This window comes from Hyla sarda, chromosome 3 (assembly GCF_029499605.1).
Source record: "Hyla sarda isolate aHylSar1 chromosome 3, aHylSar1.hap1, whole genome shotgun sequence".
In the NCBI taxonomy this organism is placed as follows: Eukaryota; Metazoa; Chordata; class Amphibia; order Anura; family Hylidae; genus Hyla; species Hyla sarda.
The window spans coordinates 27,557,069-27,573,106 of NC_079191.1; the positions used below are offsets into that span (position 1 = coordinate 27,557,069).

The 16,038-nt window shown below is 44.3% G+C and overlaps 1 protein-coding gene across 1 annotated transcript in view; it reads right to left on the reverse strand.

Annotated features, from left to right (window-relative positions):
- LOC130360956 (cytochrome P450 2C5-like) overlaps positions 1-16,038 on the reverse strand; it is an 89,128-nt gene that overhangs the window by 15,336 nt on the left and 57,754 nt on the right. The window contains exon 5 of the mRNA XM_056563512.1: positions 13,139-13,315. Coding sequence (XP_056419487.1) covers positions 13,139-13,315 — 177 coding nt within the window. The remainder of the gene's footprint in view (positions 1-13,138; positions 13,316-16,038) is intronic.

Here is a 16,038-nt window from a genome sequence, read left to right on the forward strand (position 1 = left end):
ACCATATAGTGGCAGAATGACACAGCCTGGAGTTGGCGGAAGCATGAGGAGACCATATAGTTGCTGAATGACAAAGCCTGGAGGAGGCGACAGCATGAGAAGACCATATAGTGGCTGAATGACACAGCCTGGAGGTGGCGGAAGCATGAGGAGAACATATGGTGGCAGAATGACTTAGCCTGGAGGTGGCATCAGCATGAGGAGAACATATGGTGGCAGAATGATACAGCCTGGAGGTGGCGGCAGCAAGAAGAGAACATATGGTGGCATAATGACACAGGCTGGAGGTGGCATCAGCATGAGTAGAACATATAGTGGCTGAATGACCCAGCCTTGAGTTGGCGGAAGCATGAGACCATATAGTGGCTGAATGATAAAGTCTGGAGGAGGCGACAGCATGAGGAGATCATATAGTGGCTGAATGAAACAGCCTGGAGGTGGTGGAAGCATGGGGAGACCCTATAGTGGCTGTATGACACAGCCTGGAGGTTGCAGCAGCATGAGGAGAACATATGGTGCCATATGAGACCGCTTGGAGCTGGCATCAGCATGAGGAGAACATATGGTGGCAGAATGACTCAGCCTGGAGGTGGTGGCAGCATGAGGAGAACATATAGTGGCTGAATGACCCAGCTTGGAGTTGGCGGAAGCATGAGACCATATAGTGGCTGAATGATAAAGTCTGGAGGAGGCGACAGCATGAGGAGATCATATAATGGCTGAATGACACAGCCTGGAGGTGGTGGAAGCATGGGGAGACCCTATAGTGGCTGAATGAAGCAGCATGAGGAGAACATATGGGGCCATATGAGACCGCTTGGAGCTGGCATCAGCATGAGGAGAACATATGGTGGCAGAATGAATCAGCCTGGAGGTGGTGGCAGCATGAGGAGAACATATAGTGGCTGAATGACCCAGCCTGGAGTTGGCGGAAGCATGAGACCATATAGTGGCTGAATGACCCAGCCTGGAGTTGGCGGAAGCATGAGACCATATAGTGGCTGAATGACAAAGTCTGGAGGAGGCAGCAGCATGAGGAGACCATATAGTAGCTGAATGACACAGCCTGGAGGTGGCGGAAGCATGATGAGACCATGTAGTGGCTGAATTACAAAGTCTGGAGGTGGCAGCAGCAAGAGGAGAACATATGGTGGCAGAAGGACACAGCCTGGAGGTGGCATCAGTATAAGTAGTGCATATGGTAGCAGAAAGACACAGCCTTGAGGTGGCGGCAGCATGAGTAAACACTATAGTGGCAGAATGACACAGCCTGGAGGTGGCATCAGCATGAGCAGAACATATGGTGGCAGAATGGCACAACCTGGAAGTGGCGGCAGCAAGAGAACATATGGGGGCAGAATGACACAGCCTCGAGGAGGCATCAGCATGAGTAGAACATATGGTGGCAGAATGACACAGTCTGGAGGTGGCGGCAGCAAGAGGAGAACATATGGTGGCAGAATAACACAGCCTGGAGGTGGCTTCAGCATGAGGAGAACATATAGTGGCAGAATTACACAGCCTGAAGTTGGCGGCAGCATGACAAGACCATATAGTGGCTGAATGACACAGCCTGGAGGTGGCAGCAGCATGAGGAGAACATATGGTGGCAGAATGACACAGCCTGGAGGTGGCATCAGCATGAGTAGAACACTTGGTGGCAGAAAGACACCGCCGGGAGGCGGTGGCGGCAAGAAGTGAACATATGGTGGCAGAATGACACAGCCTGGAGGTGACATCAGCATGAGGAGAACATATGGTGGCAGGATGACACAGCCTGAAGGTGGCATCAGCATGAGTAGAACATATATACAAAAAATGTGAGAGCTCTGCGTAAAATAAAACAGACCTAAACTGAGGATACTGTGTTACACATACCCATGTGCCAAATAAATACTAATACAAAAAAGGAAAACAAAATGGCAGTCCTACTAGGCTCGGATGATAATTAGAATAAGTCAGAATATAAATAAGAAGAAAAGTAGTGTCTAAAGCATAGATATAAATAAGATTACATTTATTAAATGGTACTGTGAGGTCTGAGGCAGGGCCCTTGACGCAGACTACTCGCTATAATACAATATTAAAAGTTAGTTGCATAACATTTAAAAAATGATGGTAAAATGATATTGCACTTAGTGAATCGGACAATGGTAGGGGTCTGTGTTTCATTGCACGTGATAGAGCAGTTTTAATTGGACTCATCCGATGGAAAAGAAGTGTATGGGTTCTAGATAGGTGGATTGGTATGTCTAATAAACAGTTTTTGATAGCGCTTCTGGGCCCACTAAGATTACTTATGTGCGCAGTAGCACATACCCTGACGGCACAGGGACAAAGTACAAGAGGGTAATAGATGAAAGTCAGGCACTTAGTGCCTCTTACTGGCTCCGGCGAAAACAGTTATATGCGCATGGCAGTGCTTGTAGATATTCCGGATCGGTGCCTCTCTGCCCCAGCAGCACGGGGAAGGAGTGAGAGAGGTGAAGAGGTCCGACACTGTTGATTGATGCCGGGTCCGCTGAGAGGGTAGTGGTAATCTGTAGCGTGTGGCAGCACTGGAGGTCCCTAGTATTAGATCCCTCTCTACCCCGACGGCGCGGTGAGAAGATGAGAGGGCAGTGGAAGACCAATACTGTGGTGGCAAGATGTCCCAAATAGTCCCAACTTCTTTGGTCCAAGACTGCCTGTTGCACAACGCATTTCTGGGAGCCACGTCCCCTTTTTCAACGGTGGAGATGCAAAGACTGTGTGAACTGGGCTGGAAATTGCAGCCTTATATAACCATTTTTTTTAGATATGTCATTCTGGTAAGATACAAGAACTGGTCTTGGATCCTTACTGGTGAGTGTTAGGGCTAATTCAGCCTGATAAAGTTATTAAACACAATAGAAAAAAAGAAAAGCATGGAAAAAAGAAAGGAAAACATGTATAAATGAAAAGAAGAAAAGTATAGAAATAGAGATGGTGATTGTGAACTAGCGGTGTTGTATAGGAGTTGCGATTATATAACTGTACGAGATGTGAATAATTTAATGTTGCGATCCGGGTTTAACTTTGCACAATACATATTATACAATGTTGCAAATCAGATGTTCATGACGTGGTGTGAGATATGTTAAATCTTTTGTAGTAGATGTATTACAAGATGCGGGTGCAAAATATGGATCTGAATAAAATATGAAACCTATTGTGATGAAAACGAAAATATATGGTTTAGGTTAGTTTTAACTGAATATTCCGAAAAGGATGATAAAATAGAGAAATAAATGGTGGTGTCATGTATATATAAAAGGTTGGTGTGTAGCGAAATTGACAATGGAATGGGGCAAATAAAAATAAATATATAAAGATGAAGATGATAATGAAAAATAGAGAAATAGAAAATAACATAAAAGAGATAAAAAATAAACGAAAAAATAACTAAAAAATATGAAAATGGATGGAAAGAAATGTATGTTGGTTTAGTAGTCTAGGTACTTACACTCTAGTGTGAAGTTCAAGTTATAAAGTCTTGGAGGAGGGAAGAACACGGAAATGTACTAAATGTAGAAACAGATTGTGTATATGGATGCACAAAATTCACTAATGGGATCTAATATGTACTAAAATATATAAAAATATAGAAATATACCAAAAAAAATAAAATAAAAGAATATATTTGGATAGGGGATAAGATGTCTAAGCGCCGGAGTACACCTTTAAGGCCTTCTAGTTCAAGGCTACCAAACTCATAGATTTTTCTCGTTTCTGCTTGGGACATTTGTAGGACATAGTTACCCCCTCTCCAATTTCTTTTGACTGTCTGAATAGCTGCAAAGGTTAGATCTGATGGGTCTGAGTTGTGATACTTGTGGAAGTGGGCCAACAGGGGGTGTTTATCACTACTATATCTTATGTTACATACATAGTTAGTACGGTTGAAAAAAGACATACGTCCATCAAGTTCAACCATGTTGCATATATGCTCGGCGATACAAGTTTTTAGGGAGCATTTGGTCCTACCAATGTACTGTTTATGGCAGTTACATTTGATAATATAAATGACACCTTTGGAATTGCATGTTAAAAGCTGTTTGATCTCCCACTGGAAGGTAGAAATTAGTTTTTCAATTTTTTTAGGGAATTTCATGGCTTAAGAACAAGTGCCACATCGATGGAAGCCTCTAGTAGACAACCATGTGTTTAGCTTCCCCTCCCTTGTGTTGCATATGGTGTATATTAAGTATTTGGATACTTAAATTAGGTGCTCTTGTAAAAACAATAGGTGGTGCATTGGGTAAAGATGATCCTATGAGTTTATCTTGTAGCAATAAATGCCAATTCTTGGAGCAGATTTGTCTGAGTTTTTTGTAGTCTTGGTTGAACAGGAGAATCAAGTGGATTTTATTGTCAGTATTTGGTGATCGGGTATCTTTTAAAAAAAAAAATCCTTTCTGTAATTTTTCGACTTTTTCTTTTGAGGTTATGAGGGTTTTAGAGGGATAGTTTTTAGCTTCACATTTTTTTCAGGAGGTCTTGTGTCTCTAACTGGTACTGGCCCTCGTTAGTACAATTCCTTTTCAACCTCCTGTATTGATTGATGGGAATATTGAGTAGCCATCTAGGTAAGTGACAGCTTGAAAAATGTATTAAGCTGTTACGTGCTGTTGGTTTGATGAAGGTGCTACAGACTAATTTAGTTGGAGTGGAGGTGACTAGGAGGTCTAAAAATTCAATGCATGTGTTACTTGTGGCGGTATGTGGGATAAAATTTAAGTTCCAGGTATTAATATTAAAATTTCCAATAAATGAGTTGAGTTCTTCCATTAGATCCATTCCAAATAAATAAAACATTTGTCTGTATAACAACGCCAGAGTACCAGGCCCGCACCAAGCTTAGGGGTTATATTGCTCTGTTCCCAATGGGACATGAATAAGTTGGCATAGCTTGGTGCAAACCTGGTACCGCTGGCCGTGCCATTGGTTTGCAGGTAAAAGTCTCCCTCAAAATGAATATCTGTTCAGGTAAAACATTTGCTTTAAAAAGGTGGTGCTCAACTGCAGACAGCTCTAAGTTATGTTTGATGACCATATAAAGGGAGCTAACATCTAAAGTGGCTAACATGTATTTTGGGTCCGAGGGAAACTTTTCAATTAATTGTACAATCTGGGTTGTGTCCTTTAAATAATATGGGGTAGTTTGTACATGGGGTTGGAGGAACTTATCTATGTACTGGGACAAAGTGGATGTTAATGAACCTATACCAGATATAATCGATCGAACTGGGGTGTGTGTTGGGTTCTTGTGAATTTTGGGAATGCAGTAAAAAACTGGTAATCGCTCCTGAGTGCCCAAGATAAACCTGGCTTCTTTCTCTGTTAGGATCACTTTCTCTTGGGCACGGCAACAAATTATTTTAAGTTCACTGGAAAAAAGGGGTAGTGCTTAGCTTTCTATATGTATTGGGATCTGATAGTTGTTTTAAACATTCTGAGTTATAGTCGTATGTATTTAGTAACACTATTCCTCCCCCTTTGTCAGCTGGTCGGATGGTAATCTGTGCATTCTTTTGTAACTCAGAAATGGCTATTCTTTCTTTATATGTTAAATTAGATTTGTTTATCTGTCTGGTTGGGAGTTGAGATAATTTGCTTTCAACAGCATGTTTGAAGGAAATCAAAGCTGGGCAAGCTTCCTGCCTGGGATAAAAATTGGATTTAAGGGAGCAATCGGTATGTGTGTAGGGATCTATACCTGGTACTTTAGGTAGAAGGGGATGCTTAATAAAATATTTTTTAAGACATAATTGTCTGATATATTTATCGATCCCAATGTAAGCACTAAATTTATCCAATGGATGTGTTGGAGCAAATTTTAGGCCTTTGAGTAGAACATATGAAGTCAGAATGACACAGCCTGGATGCGGCAGCGGCAGCAAGAGGAGAACATATGGTGGAAGAATGAGACAGCCTTAAGCTGGCATCAGCATGAGGAGAACATATGGTGGCAGAATGAGACAGCCAGGAGGTGGCATCAGCATGAGGGGAACAGATGGTGGCAGAATGAGACAGCCTGGAGGTGGCAGCAGCAGCATCAAGAGTCCTGAAAGTGACCCAGTGACAGAGTGATGCGGTGGGTGGCAATACCAGTACCCGGTGACGAAGGTGATCAGAATAGTAGCTGAGGCAGATAGGAAGAAGAAAACAGTCTCTTTTGTAAAAGTGTTAGTGTGCACAAATAAGTATTGAGGATATGCAGTACGTAAAACTTAGCTTTTAATAATATGATCAGGATTAAAAATATATGGACTCAAATTTTTTTTTCTAAATCAAAGAAAAGGAAAGGTGTGCAAAAAACACTATGCGCCACCTCCACCACCAAGTATTGATGTGATGCAAAGACCTTTTAAAATATATGTGTCCAAATTTTTTGGGAAATCAAACAAAAGGAAACGTGTGCAAAAAACACCATGTGCCACCTACACCACTATGTATTGATGTGATGCAAAGACCTCTAAAAGGTGGAAGGGAACAACGTATGGTCCATTGTAACTGGTGGGGGTGAAAACCTCCCCTGTAAGGCCCTACTCTCGCATTATTAATTCCTTTCTTGGCAAGTTTTACTTGCCCCAAAAAGGGCGACCCCACACAGGAACCTCTCCCTATTTTCCACTACAATCACTGCCATTTCCCAGGGCTTTTAGGTGGAAATAAAGAGAGTTTCCTGTGTGAGGCCTGTGCGAGTAACACTTGTCAAGAAGGGAATTAATAATGAGAGAGTAAGGCCTTACAGGGGAAGTTTTTACCCCCACCGGTTACAATGGACCATACATTGTTCCATTCCACCTTTCAGAGGTCTTTCCATCACATCAATACTTGGTGGTGTAGGTGAAACTCGCTGTGTTACTCGCACAGGTGGGGGTAATTGCTATTGCCACCCACCGCACACCTTTCCTTTTGTTTGTTTAAAAAAAAAAATTGGGTACATATATTTTCTTTTTATCCTAAGAATATTATTAAAAGTTAAGCTTTACGTAATGCATATCATCAATACTTACTTGTGGTCTGATGCGGAGGAATGTCTGTAACTGGAGAGCAGCGCCTTAAATATGTTTAGCACTATCCATATTTGTGAAGTGTTGGTGTGGCACCATGGTCAATCTACTCTGATGAATCTGGCATTGGTGGGTGGAAATCCTGGCTGAGTCAAGCCAGATTCAACTTCACAAAGGTCAGTCTCTCCACATTTTTTGTGGACAGATGAGTTCTCATATGGGTTACTATGACCCCCGTCGCACTAAACACCCGCTCTGATGACACAATACTGGGCGGGCAAACAGCTTTTCCAGGCCAAACTCTGCTAGTTGTGGCCACAAATCAAGTTTGGCTGCCCAAAAACCCAGCGGATCTTCAAGGTTGGCATGGTGATGTCAAGGTATGCCACCACCTGCTGGTTCAGGTCCTGCTCCAGGTCTACCTGCTGCTAAAGAGTTGCTTCACTATGCGGGTGAAGAAATGTACTCATCAGCGACTGTAGACTCAGGCTGCTACTGATGGAGCTGGAATTCCTCCTGCCACCCCTCCCCAGCAGCCATGACATTGGAAGGTGAGTGCAATGGGCCCCCTGAGTCAGACCTGCAAGAGGATGGACATCGGCCAACTGACTATGTAGAATATCTATGTAGTAGGTCAGTTTGTCCTCCCTCTCAGTGAGTGTTAAAAAGTCCCCCATTTTGTGCTGGTAGCGAGGGTCCAATAAGGTGGAGAGCCAGAAGTCATCCCGCTGCCGAATGGTGACAGTTTGGCGGTCACTATTGGTGGACAATTTGGTGGTCACTACGCAAGCAAGTGAGCATGCATCATGCCATTTGTGCAAGTGACTCGGAGGAACTCCACTGCATACTACCATGGTGTGTCTGGATCCTCTGTCTAACCTTCCTCATAACCCCCTAGCTCCTCTTACTGCTCCTGCTCCTCGTCTCCTGTCAGATGACTAGAAAAACCACCCATTTCGCGAAACCTAAACTGTGCTCCACTGTGCTCCTACCCCTCCTCCTCCTCCAGTTCAGCCCCCACAGGGCTCATGTGGCCGTGAGATGTAGGCACCATGTCTCCAGTGCCCTGACCAACCATTGTTTCCAACACAAGTTGTAGTAGATGAAGCAGTGGAATGACGTTGTTCATCCCATAATCCTGGCGACTGACTAATAATGTGGCATCCTCAAAGGGCCTGAGCAAACGGCAGGTGTCACGTATGAGCTGCCACTGGTTCACATTGAAGTTACACAGGGGAGTCCCCCTATCCACTTGGATCATCAAGAAATTGGTGATGGCTTTTCTCTGTTAGTATAAGTCGGTCAAACATATGGATGCAAAGTTTCCTTCCCATTGTTATGATGTCTTGCAGATGGGGGGGGACACTTCAGGAAACGCTTGACTACCAAATTGAACACGTGTGCCGGTCTCAGGCTTCCTTGTCGCAGCTCAGACCAGATGTTTTTCCCGTTGTCGGTCACCATGGTTCCCATTTCCAGTTTTCGTGGCGTAAGCCTTGATTTGATTTCTTTATGAAGAACTTTTAGCAGTTCCTCCCCTGTGTGTCTCCGTTTGCCAAGGCAAACTATGTGAAGAACAGCATGACACTGCCGTGCCCTGCACACCTGGTATGCTGAAGGGTCACTGAGATTTGTCCGGCAGTGGAGGCTGAGGACACGCTGAGGAGGACGAGGCAGAGTCGCACACTGTCACAGAACCAACGGCCTAGCGTGGAGGTGGAAGCGGCGGGACCTGTCCAAGTTGCTGTTGTGGCTGTGCAGAAACCACATTGGGCCGTAAAGGACATGTATTGTCCCTGACCGTAGTTACAGCTCCACACGTCAGCACTGCCGTGCACTTTGGCACACCTGGAGAGGCTCAAGGACTGGCCCACCTTCTGTTCCACAAAATTTAGCATTGCTGGTACTGCCTTCTTCGCAAAGAAATGACTGCTCGGGACTCTCCACCTCGGATCAGTAAAGTCTATCAATTCTCTGAAAGGTGCAGACTCCACCACTTGAAAAGGGAGGGACTGCAGCTTCTGCGCCGTTGGATGAGTGGGCACACACTGTTGTCTCTTGAACATGGCTTTGTCGATGGACTGCTGGCGGAATGACTAACTCGAAATAGGAGGAGCCGGAGCATCTGGAGCAACAGAAGATGGGTATGACACACAGCTCCCTTTGGCAGGCTGAAACAGGGAGCGACCTGCCACTGGGTGATGAAGCAGGCAGTACCACCACTTCAGAGCCATGGTTCTCCCAGGCTGCTTTATGGTGATGCTGCATATGTTGATGCAGGGCCGTGGTGCCAACATTGGGACCCTTGCCACGCTTCACCTTCTGCCAACGTCTCTTGCATGTGGCCAGGTTAACATCCTCCGGATGCTTGATGAAAAACTGCCACACCGCCGAGTAGCTGATTTCCCCCCCAACAGTCTGCACTGATTGACTGCTACTGCCGCCAACTCCAGGAACCCCTGTTCCACTACCTCCCGGGAAGGTAGACTGCCGCGAAGAAGGCGATCTACCACAGGCACATTTGGTTTGCGACTTTCCATGTTTGCCACCACGCTGACTGCAAACCATGCTACCACCTTGCTGGCTCAGCTGCTGCCTCACAGGCAACCTGCAACCCTCTTCTGATGATGATGATGATGAAGCCCCTTCTGCACCCGGCTCCGAATTGCGATCGGCTTCATCATCATCGAGTTGTGTCTGCACGTCACTGATGTCCTCCTCAGGTTCCTCAACAGTGTCTGCTTCAGGAGCTCACAACACCACCTCCCACTCTCCTCATCACTACTTGCCCGCTTAGTGGAGAAATCAGCGAATGTCTCCTCCACTTCTTGGCTGGGCAGTAGCTGCTGACTGTCCTCTAGTAGATCGTCCTCACTAAATAGTTGAGCTGAGGGGTGACACTTGTTATGAAGTGGATGTCCGTGTTACCCAATCGATGACGGCAGATGGGTTGCTGGTCGAGACACGACCTCTAGCTAATACCGGGAGCTCAGGCCTCTTGCTATGACTGCCTCTTGCTATGGCTGCCACTGGCCCCTAGTCTGCTCTGACCTCTGCCTGATGAATTTAGGCCTCTGCCACTCCTCTGTGCACGTCCTCTCACTTCTCTGCCTGACATACTTGGTGAGTATATGAGGGGAGTACAATACGCTCCACAATGCTTAAAACAGTATTTGTCTACAACACCAGCGGCAGTGGTACACCACTTAGATGTACGTATGTGGTATGCACTTATGAGGGGAGGACAATGCGCTCCAGTACACTTAAAAAGTATTTGTCTACTACACCAGCAGATAGGTTCTTTTGGCTGGCCTTTCACAGTATCTAGGCCCTTAATAATTTTACAGGAACAAAATGGTATTCCACTTAGATGTTCGTATGTGGTATGCACTTATGAGGGGAGGACAATGCACTCCAGTACACTGAAAACAGTATTTGTCTACAACACCAGCAGGTGTGAACTTTTGGTTGGCCTTTCACAGTATCTAGGCACTTAAAACTTTAACAGGAACAAAATGGTACCCCACTTAGATGCACGTATCTGGTATGTACTTATGAGGGGAGGACAATGCACTCCAGTATGCTTAAAACAGTATTAGTCTACAACACCAGCAGGTGTGTACTTTTGGCTTGCCTTTCACAGTATCTAGGCCATTAAGATTTTAACAGGAACAAAATTGTACACCACTTAGATGTACGTATGTGGTATGCACTTATGAGGGGAGAACAGTGCGCTCCAGTATGCTTAAAACAGTATTTGTCTACTACACCAGCAGGTGTGTACTTTTGCCAGGCCTTTCACTTTATCTAGCCACTTGAGATTTTAACAGGAACAAAATTTTACACCGCTTAGATGTACATAATGTAGTATGCACTTATGAGAGAAGGACAATGCACTTCAGTATGCTTAAAACAGTATTTGTCTACAACACCAGCAGATGTGTACTTTTGGCTGGCCTTTCACAGTATCCAGGCCCTTAAAACTTTAACTGGAACAAAATGGTACACCACTTAGATGCATGCACAGGTTACACTTAATAGAGGGCAATATGCTTTTAGTGCTCTAACTGACTGGCTACTATTAGCTTTTCGGTTGTTGTACACACCAGTGCTGCATCACACAGTCGCCGTGTACTACATCCAAAATTTAACTTTTTCTCTCAAGCTTACTCCCTTCTCTATCAGTGCTTCTAGGCTGGATTTGGGCTTGAGGTGAATCGCTGCTGTAAAAATACTTTTCTGTGCTACACACACTGCTCTGTCCCTTACTCTCTCTCGCAATAGAACGCTGATGTGACTGGGAGGTGAATCGCTTCTATAAAAATGCTTTTCTGTGCAATACACACTGCTGTCTATCCCTCTCTCTCTCTCTCTCTCTCTCTCTCTCTCTCTCTCTCTTTGCAATAAAAGGCAAAGATGGCTGCCGATTATATAGAGCTGAGACTTCACAGAGGTGGCTGGCTGCTGATAGGCTGCATGCTGCATGTGATTCAGGGTCATCCTGCCGACCCTTGTCCCCGCCTTCCCAGGATTCCTTGCCCCATGTCCTCACATGTGGATCCACCATTTTAGATGCCCTGGAGCCTGGACCGCACTATATGGAGTTTAATGAAGTGATTACCCCGATCTATTAGTCATAGCAACAGATCAACACTATTTGCACCACAGTAAGGTAAGCTTTTTATCCTTGATAACACTGACTTTAAAGGGGTACTCCCGTGGAAAACGTTTTTTTTTTTAAATCAACTGGGGCCAGAAAGTTAAACAGATTTGTAAGTTACTTCTATTAAAAAAATCTTAATCCTTCCACTTTTTAGGGGCTGTGTACTACAGAGAAAATGCTTTACTTTTTAGATTTCTCTGATGTCATGACCACAGTGCTCTCTGCTGACCTCTGCTGTCCATTTTAGGAACTGTCCAGAGCAGCATATGTTTGCTATGGGGATTTTCTCCTGCTCTGGACAGTTCCTAAAATGGACAGCAGAGGTCAGCAGAGAGCACTGTGGTCATGACATCAGAGAAATCTAAAAAGTAAAGCATTTCCTCTGTAGTATATAGACCCTAAAAAGTACTGGAAGGACTAAGATTTTTTAATAGAAGTAATTTACAAATCTGGCAATGTAGAAGAAATGATGGCACTCACCCGAAAATGGACTTGCATGGATGACTTTTATATTGTGCTTGTTAACCGAAGTGCATGTGCATAGCAGCATTCAGCGTTCAGACAGGTAGGAGCGGGCAAGGACGCCGGGAGACCCAGCGAGCCGGTTGGGTCCTACCTGCCTGAACGCTGAACGCTGCTATGCACATGCACTTTTGTTGACAAGCAAGAAATAAAAGTCATCCATGCAAGTCCATTTTCGGGCGAGTGCCATCATTTCTTCTACATTGCCATATTGTAAGAATTCTTCTATTTTCTGCAAGATTGAGCACCACCCTTAGGACTATATCCACACTTGCACCTTAATTGTGGACTTACGTTCACTCCCTGTGCAGCAGTGCTGGATAGTGTTTCTATTTGGTTAATTTACAAATCTGTTTAACTTTCTGGCACCAGTTGATTTAAAGGCATTGTCCCTCATTTACTAACAGCATTCCAACTCTTTTTGTCGGGTTGTGCGCCTAAATTCTGTGTAAATTCTGTATGTGCGACAGAAAAAAAGCAGACAGAATCACAAACACTCAGAGTAAAAAATAAACCCTACAAAATGGGCGTGGTTTTCAGGAAAAGAGGCGTGTTCCCTACATTTCACCCAAAATCACTCGTCTTTTCGGAAAACCACTCTGAAAATTATCTTACTTTTCTGGGAAGAAAACCCTACACGTTAAAGCATGTATAAAGTTTCCAAAAACGGAGTAAGTTAGTAAACACCATGGAAAAAAAAGGTCGGAACAGCAAAAAACACGACAAAACCTACACTCCACTCTGAGTAAATCAGGGCCATTGTCTCAACGCAGCTCAAGTGAACTATAACATGAAGGGTGGATGCCCAAGCCTTGAGCACTCTTAGTCTACCCTTGCTCCATGCCCAGGAAAATTAACCCTCTCTTTATCCTTTCCAAACAACCACTATTGTCAGATGTCTATCAAATTACTTTACCTCTTTCTGTTTGACAAGAAAACAATCTATGAGATTCCTCTGGTCATTAACATCCAGTTCATCCCTTTGTTTTGTGAAGACCTCTCTAATAAATGAGCGTAATTCATCAATGTTTGATTTAATAGTATGGTGAATTCCTGGAATCCAGCGCATCAGGGATGGAAACGCGTTGTACAACTGTGGAGGAGAATATAATACATCATTATTGCTGATATATGCTTAGAAGGTCTGGGTGGCAGGGGAAAGATAGAGCTCTAAAACAAGACAAAACCATTAACCCAGATTTAGCTATCTGTCTAAGGACAAAATCTATCTGGTTTTGCCCTTTGTAACCAGTCAGAGTGCTGGTATTTGCCCATAGCAACCAATCATGTCTTAATGAACTCTGCTAATATGAAATCTCAGCTTTGATTGGTTGTTATGGTAAAAACCTGACAGTTTATGTGTTGTGTGTCCATGGTACTGAGATGACTTTTTAACCCTTAGAGGGCATGTGACATACATGTATGTCACTGTTCCCTGGTACTTAATGCACAGTGACATACATGTATGTTGTGAGGTTTTGCAATCATTGTGTCTTTGACAAAGCCGGCTGCTGTTATGAGCAGCCGGGACCTCATTTATAATGGCGGATATTAGTGATCACACCAATGTCCACCATTAGTTAACCCTCAATACCGATGAGGACATCTAAAGCATTAGGGGGGCTTTGTTAGACTCATCGGACCACCTACAGCATGATTTCGGGGTGGGATGAGTCAAGATGGTGGCCGGAGCTCTCCTTACCTGCTCCAAGCTGCTTTGCTGCCATCCGCTGGTATGGTATGCAGACTTTACAAGTGGATTACAGATTTTACTGATCAGTGTTATGCCTATGCATAGCAATGAACAGTACTAGCAATAAATAGATTGCTATAAATAGTTCGATGTGGGGACTTAAAAAATGTTTTAAAAAAGTAATACGTTTTTTTTTTTAAGTGAATAACCCCTCCCTCAATAAATAAGGAAATCACAAATTTTTGCCATTTTTCAAATAAAAATACCGTATTTATCGGCGTATAAAACGCATTTTTTAAACTAAAATTTTAAGCTAAAGTCTATCTGCACAGAAGCCGCTGTGGTTCAAAGATTTAAAGCGGCATTAAATAATGTAACTGCAGCAGCTTCTGCAGGGCCAAAGTCCCGCTGCCGCCCGATTCCCATGTCCCTCTCCATCCCCAGCTTTCATATTTACCTGTCCGCGTACTCCTGCAGGCTCAAATGGTTTTTAGCGCTGTCACTGCGCACTGACGAGTGACATCCTTAACGAATTAGCTCAGGACACCACCAAAGCCTGCAGGAGCGAACCGACAAGTAAATATGAAATCCAGGGAGGGACATGGGAATCAGGTGGCAGCGGTACTCTGGCCCCGCAGAAGCCGCTGCAGTTACAAAATTTAAAGTGGTCACTTTAAATCATTAAACCGCAGCGGCTTTTGTGGGGTCATTATACCATATGGAGAGTGGCGTAAATGTAAAAAAAATACCAAAGTTAAAATTCGCTGATTTTGCTCACATCACATACCAGAAAAAAATGAAATAAAAAGTGATCAAGTCAAATATACAAAAAAGGTGGCACCAATAAAAACTACAGATCACGCTGAATAAATTACCCTTAAAGTGTAGTGACATTTTTAATTTTACTTAATTTGTTAATGGAGAACTCCAAGATGTAACAACTAATCACCTATCCTACGGATAGGAGATGAGAGTCAGATCGCGGGGAGTCCAACCTCTGGGACCGCCCGAGATCTCTCGCACAGCAAACTAGCTCTTTGTAGGAAAAGAGCCATTTCGACCACAGCGCAAAGCTGTGGCTGACATGCCCCCTCTCAAGGCTGAGCCGGAGGTAGCCAAGGAAACATGTCAGTTTTGCAATAAAGGGCACTGTAAAAATGAACCCCCCAAAAGTTGAAAAATTGTAGCTCTCTTTTTAATTTCCTGCCACAAAAAATTATTTTTTTGGTCGTGTCTTACATTTAAGGCTATGTTCACACAATGGAATTTCATGGAGATTCCGCAGCAGCCGAGTCCCATTCATATCAATGGGATTTTGCAGCGCTGTTCACATAGCAGAATTTTTGCACCAGGAACATCTGGCGCAGAAATTCAAAATCCTTTGTCCGTAGAAAGAACAGATATGTCCATTCTTACTGCAGACTCCCCCCGTGTGAACATAGCCGTATGGTAAAATGAAAGGGGTCATGACAAAGTACAATTAGTGGTCCTCAGTAGTCCTCATATGGGTCTGTGGATGGAATAATAAGTGTTATGTATTGTAGAAAACGAAGAGGAAAAACTAAAAGGCAAAAATGAAAATTGGCCAAGGCCAAAATGGGCTGTGTCGTTAACCCCTTAAGGATGCAGGACGTAAATGTACGTCCTGGTGCTGTGTTACTTAACGCACCAGGACGTACATTTACGTCCTGTGCATAACCGCGGGCATCGGAGCGATGCCCGTGTCATGTGCGGCTGATCCCGGCTGCTGATCGCAGCCAGGGACCCGCCGGCAATGGCCGACGCCCGCGATCTCGCGGGCGTCCGCCATTAACCCCTCAGATGCTGGGATCAATACAGATCCCGGCATCTGCGGCAGTACGCGATTTCAATGAATGATCAGATCGCCCGCAGCACTGCTGCGGAGATCCGATCATTCAGAACGCCGCACGGAGGTCCCTTCACCTGCCTCTGTCCGGCTCCCGTCGTCTTCTGCTCTGGTCTGAGATCGAGCAGACCAGAGCAGAAGATAACCGATAACACTGATCTGTTCTGTGTCCTATACATAGAACAGATCAGTATTAGCAATCATGGTATTACTATGAATAGTCCCCTATGGGGACTATTCAAGTGTAAAAAAAATG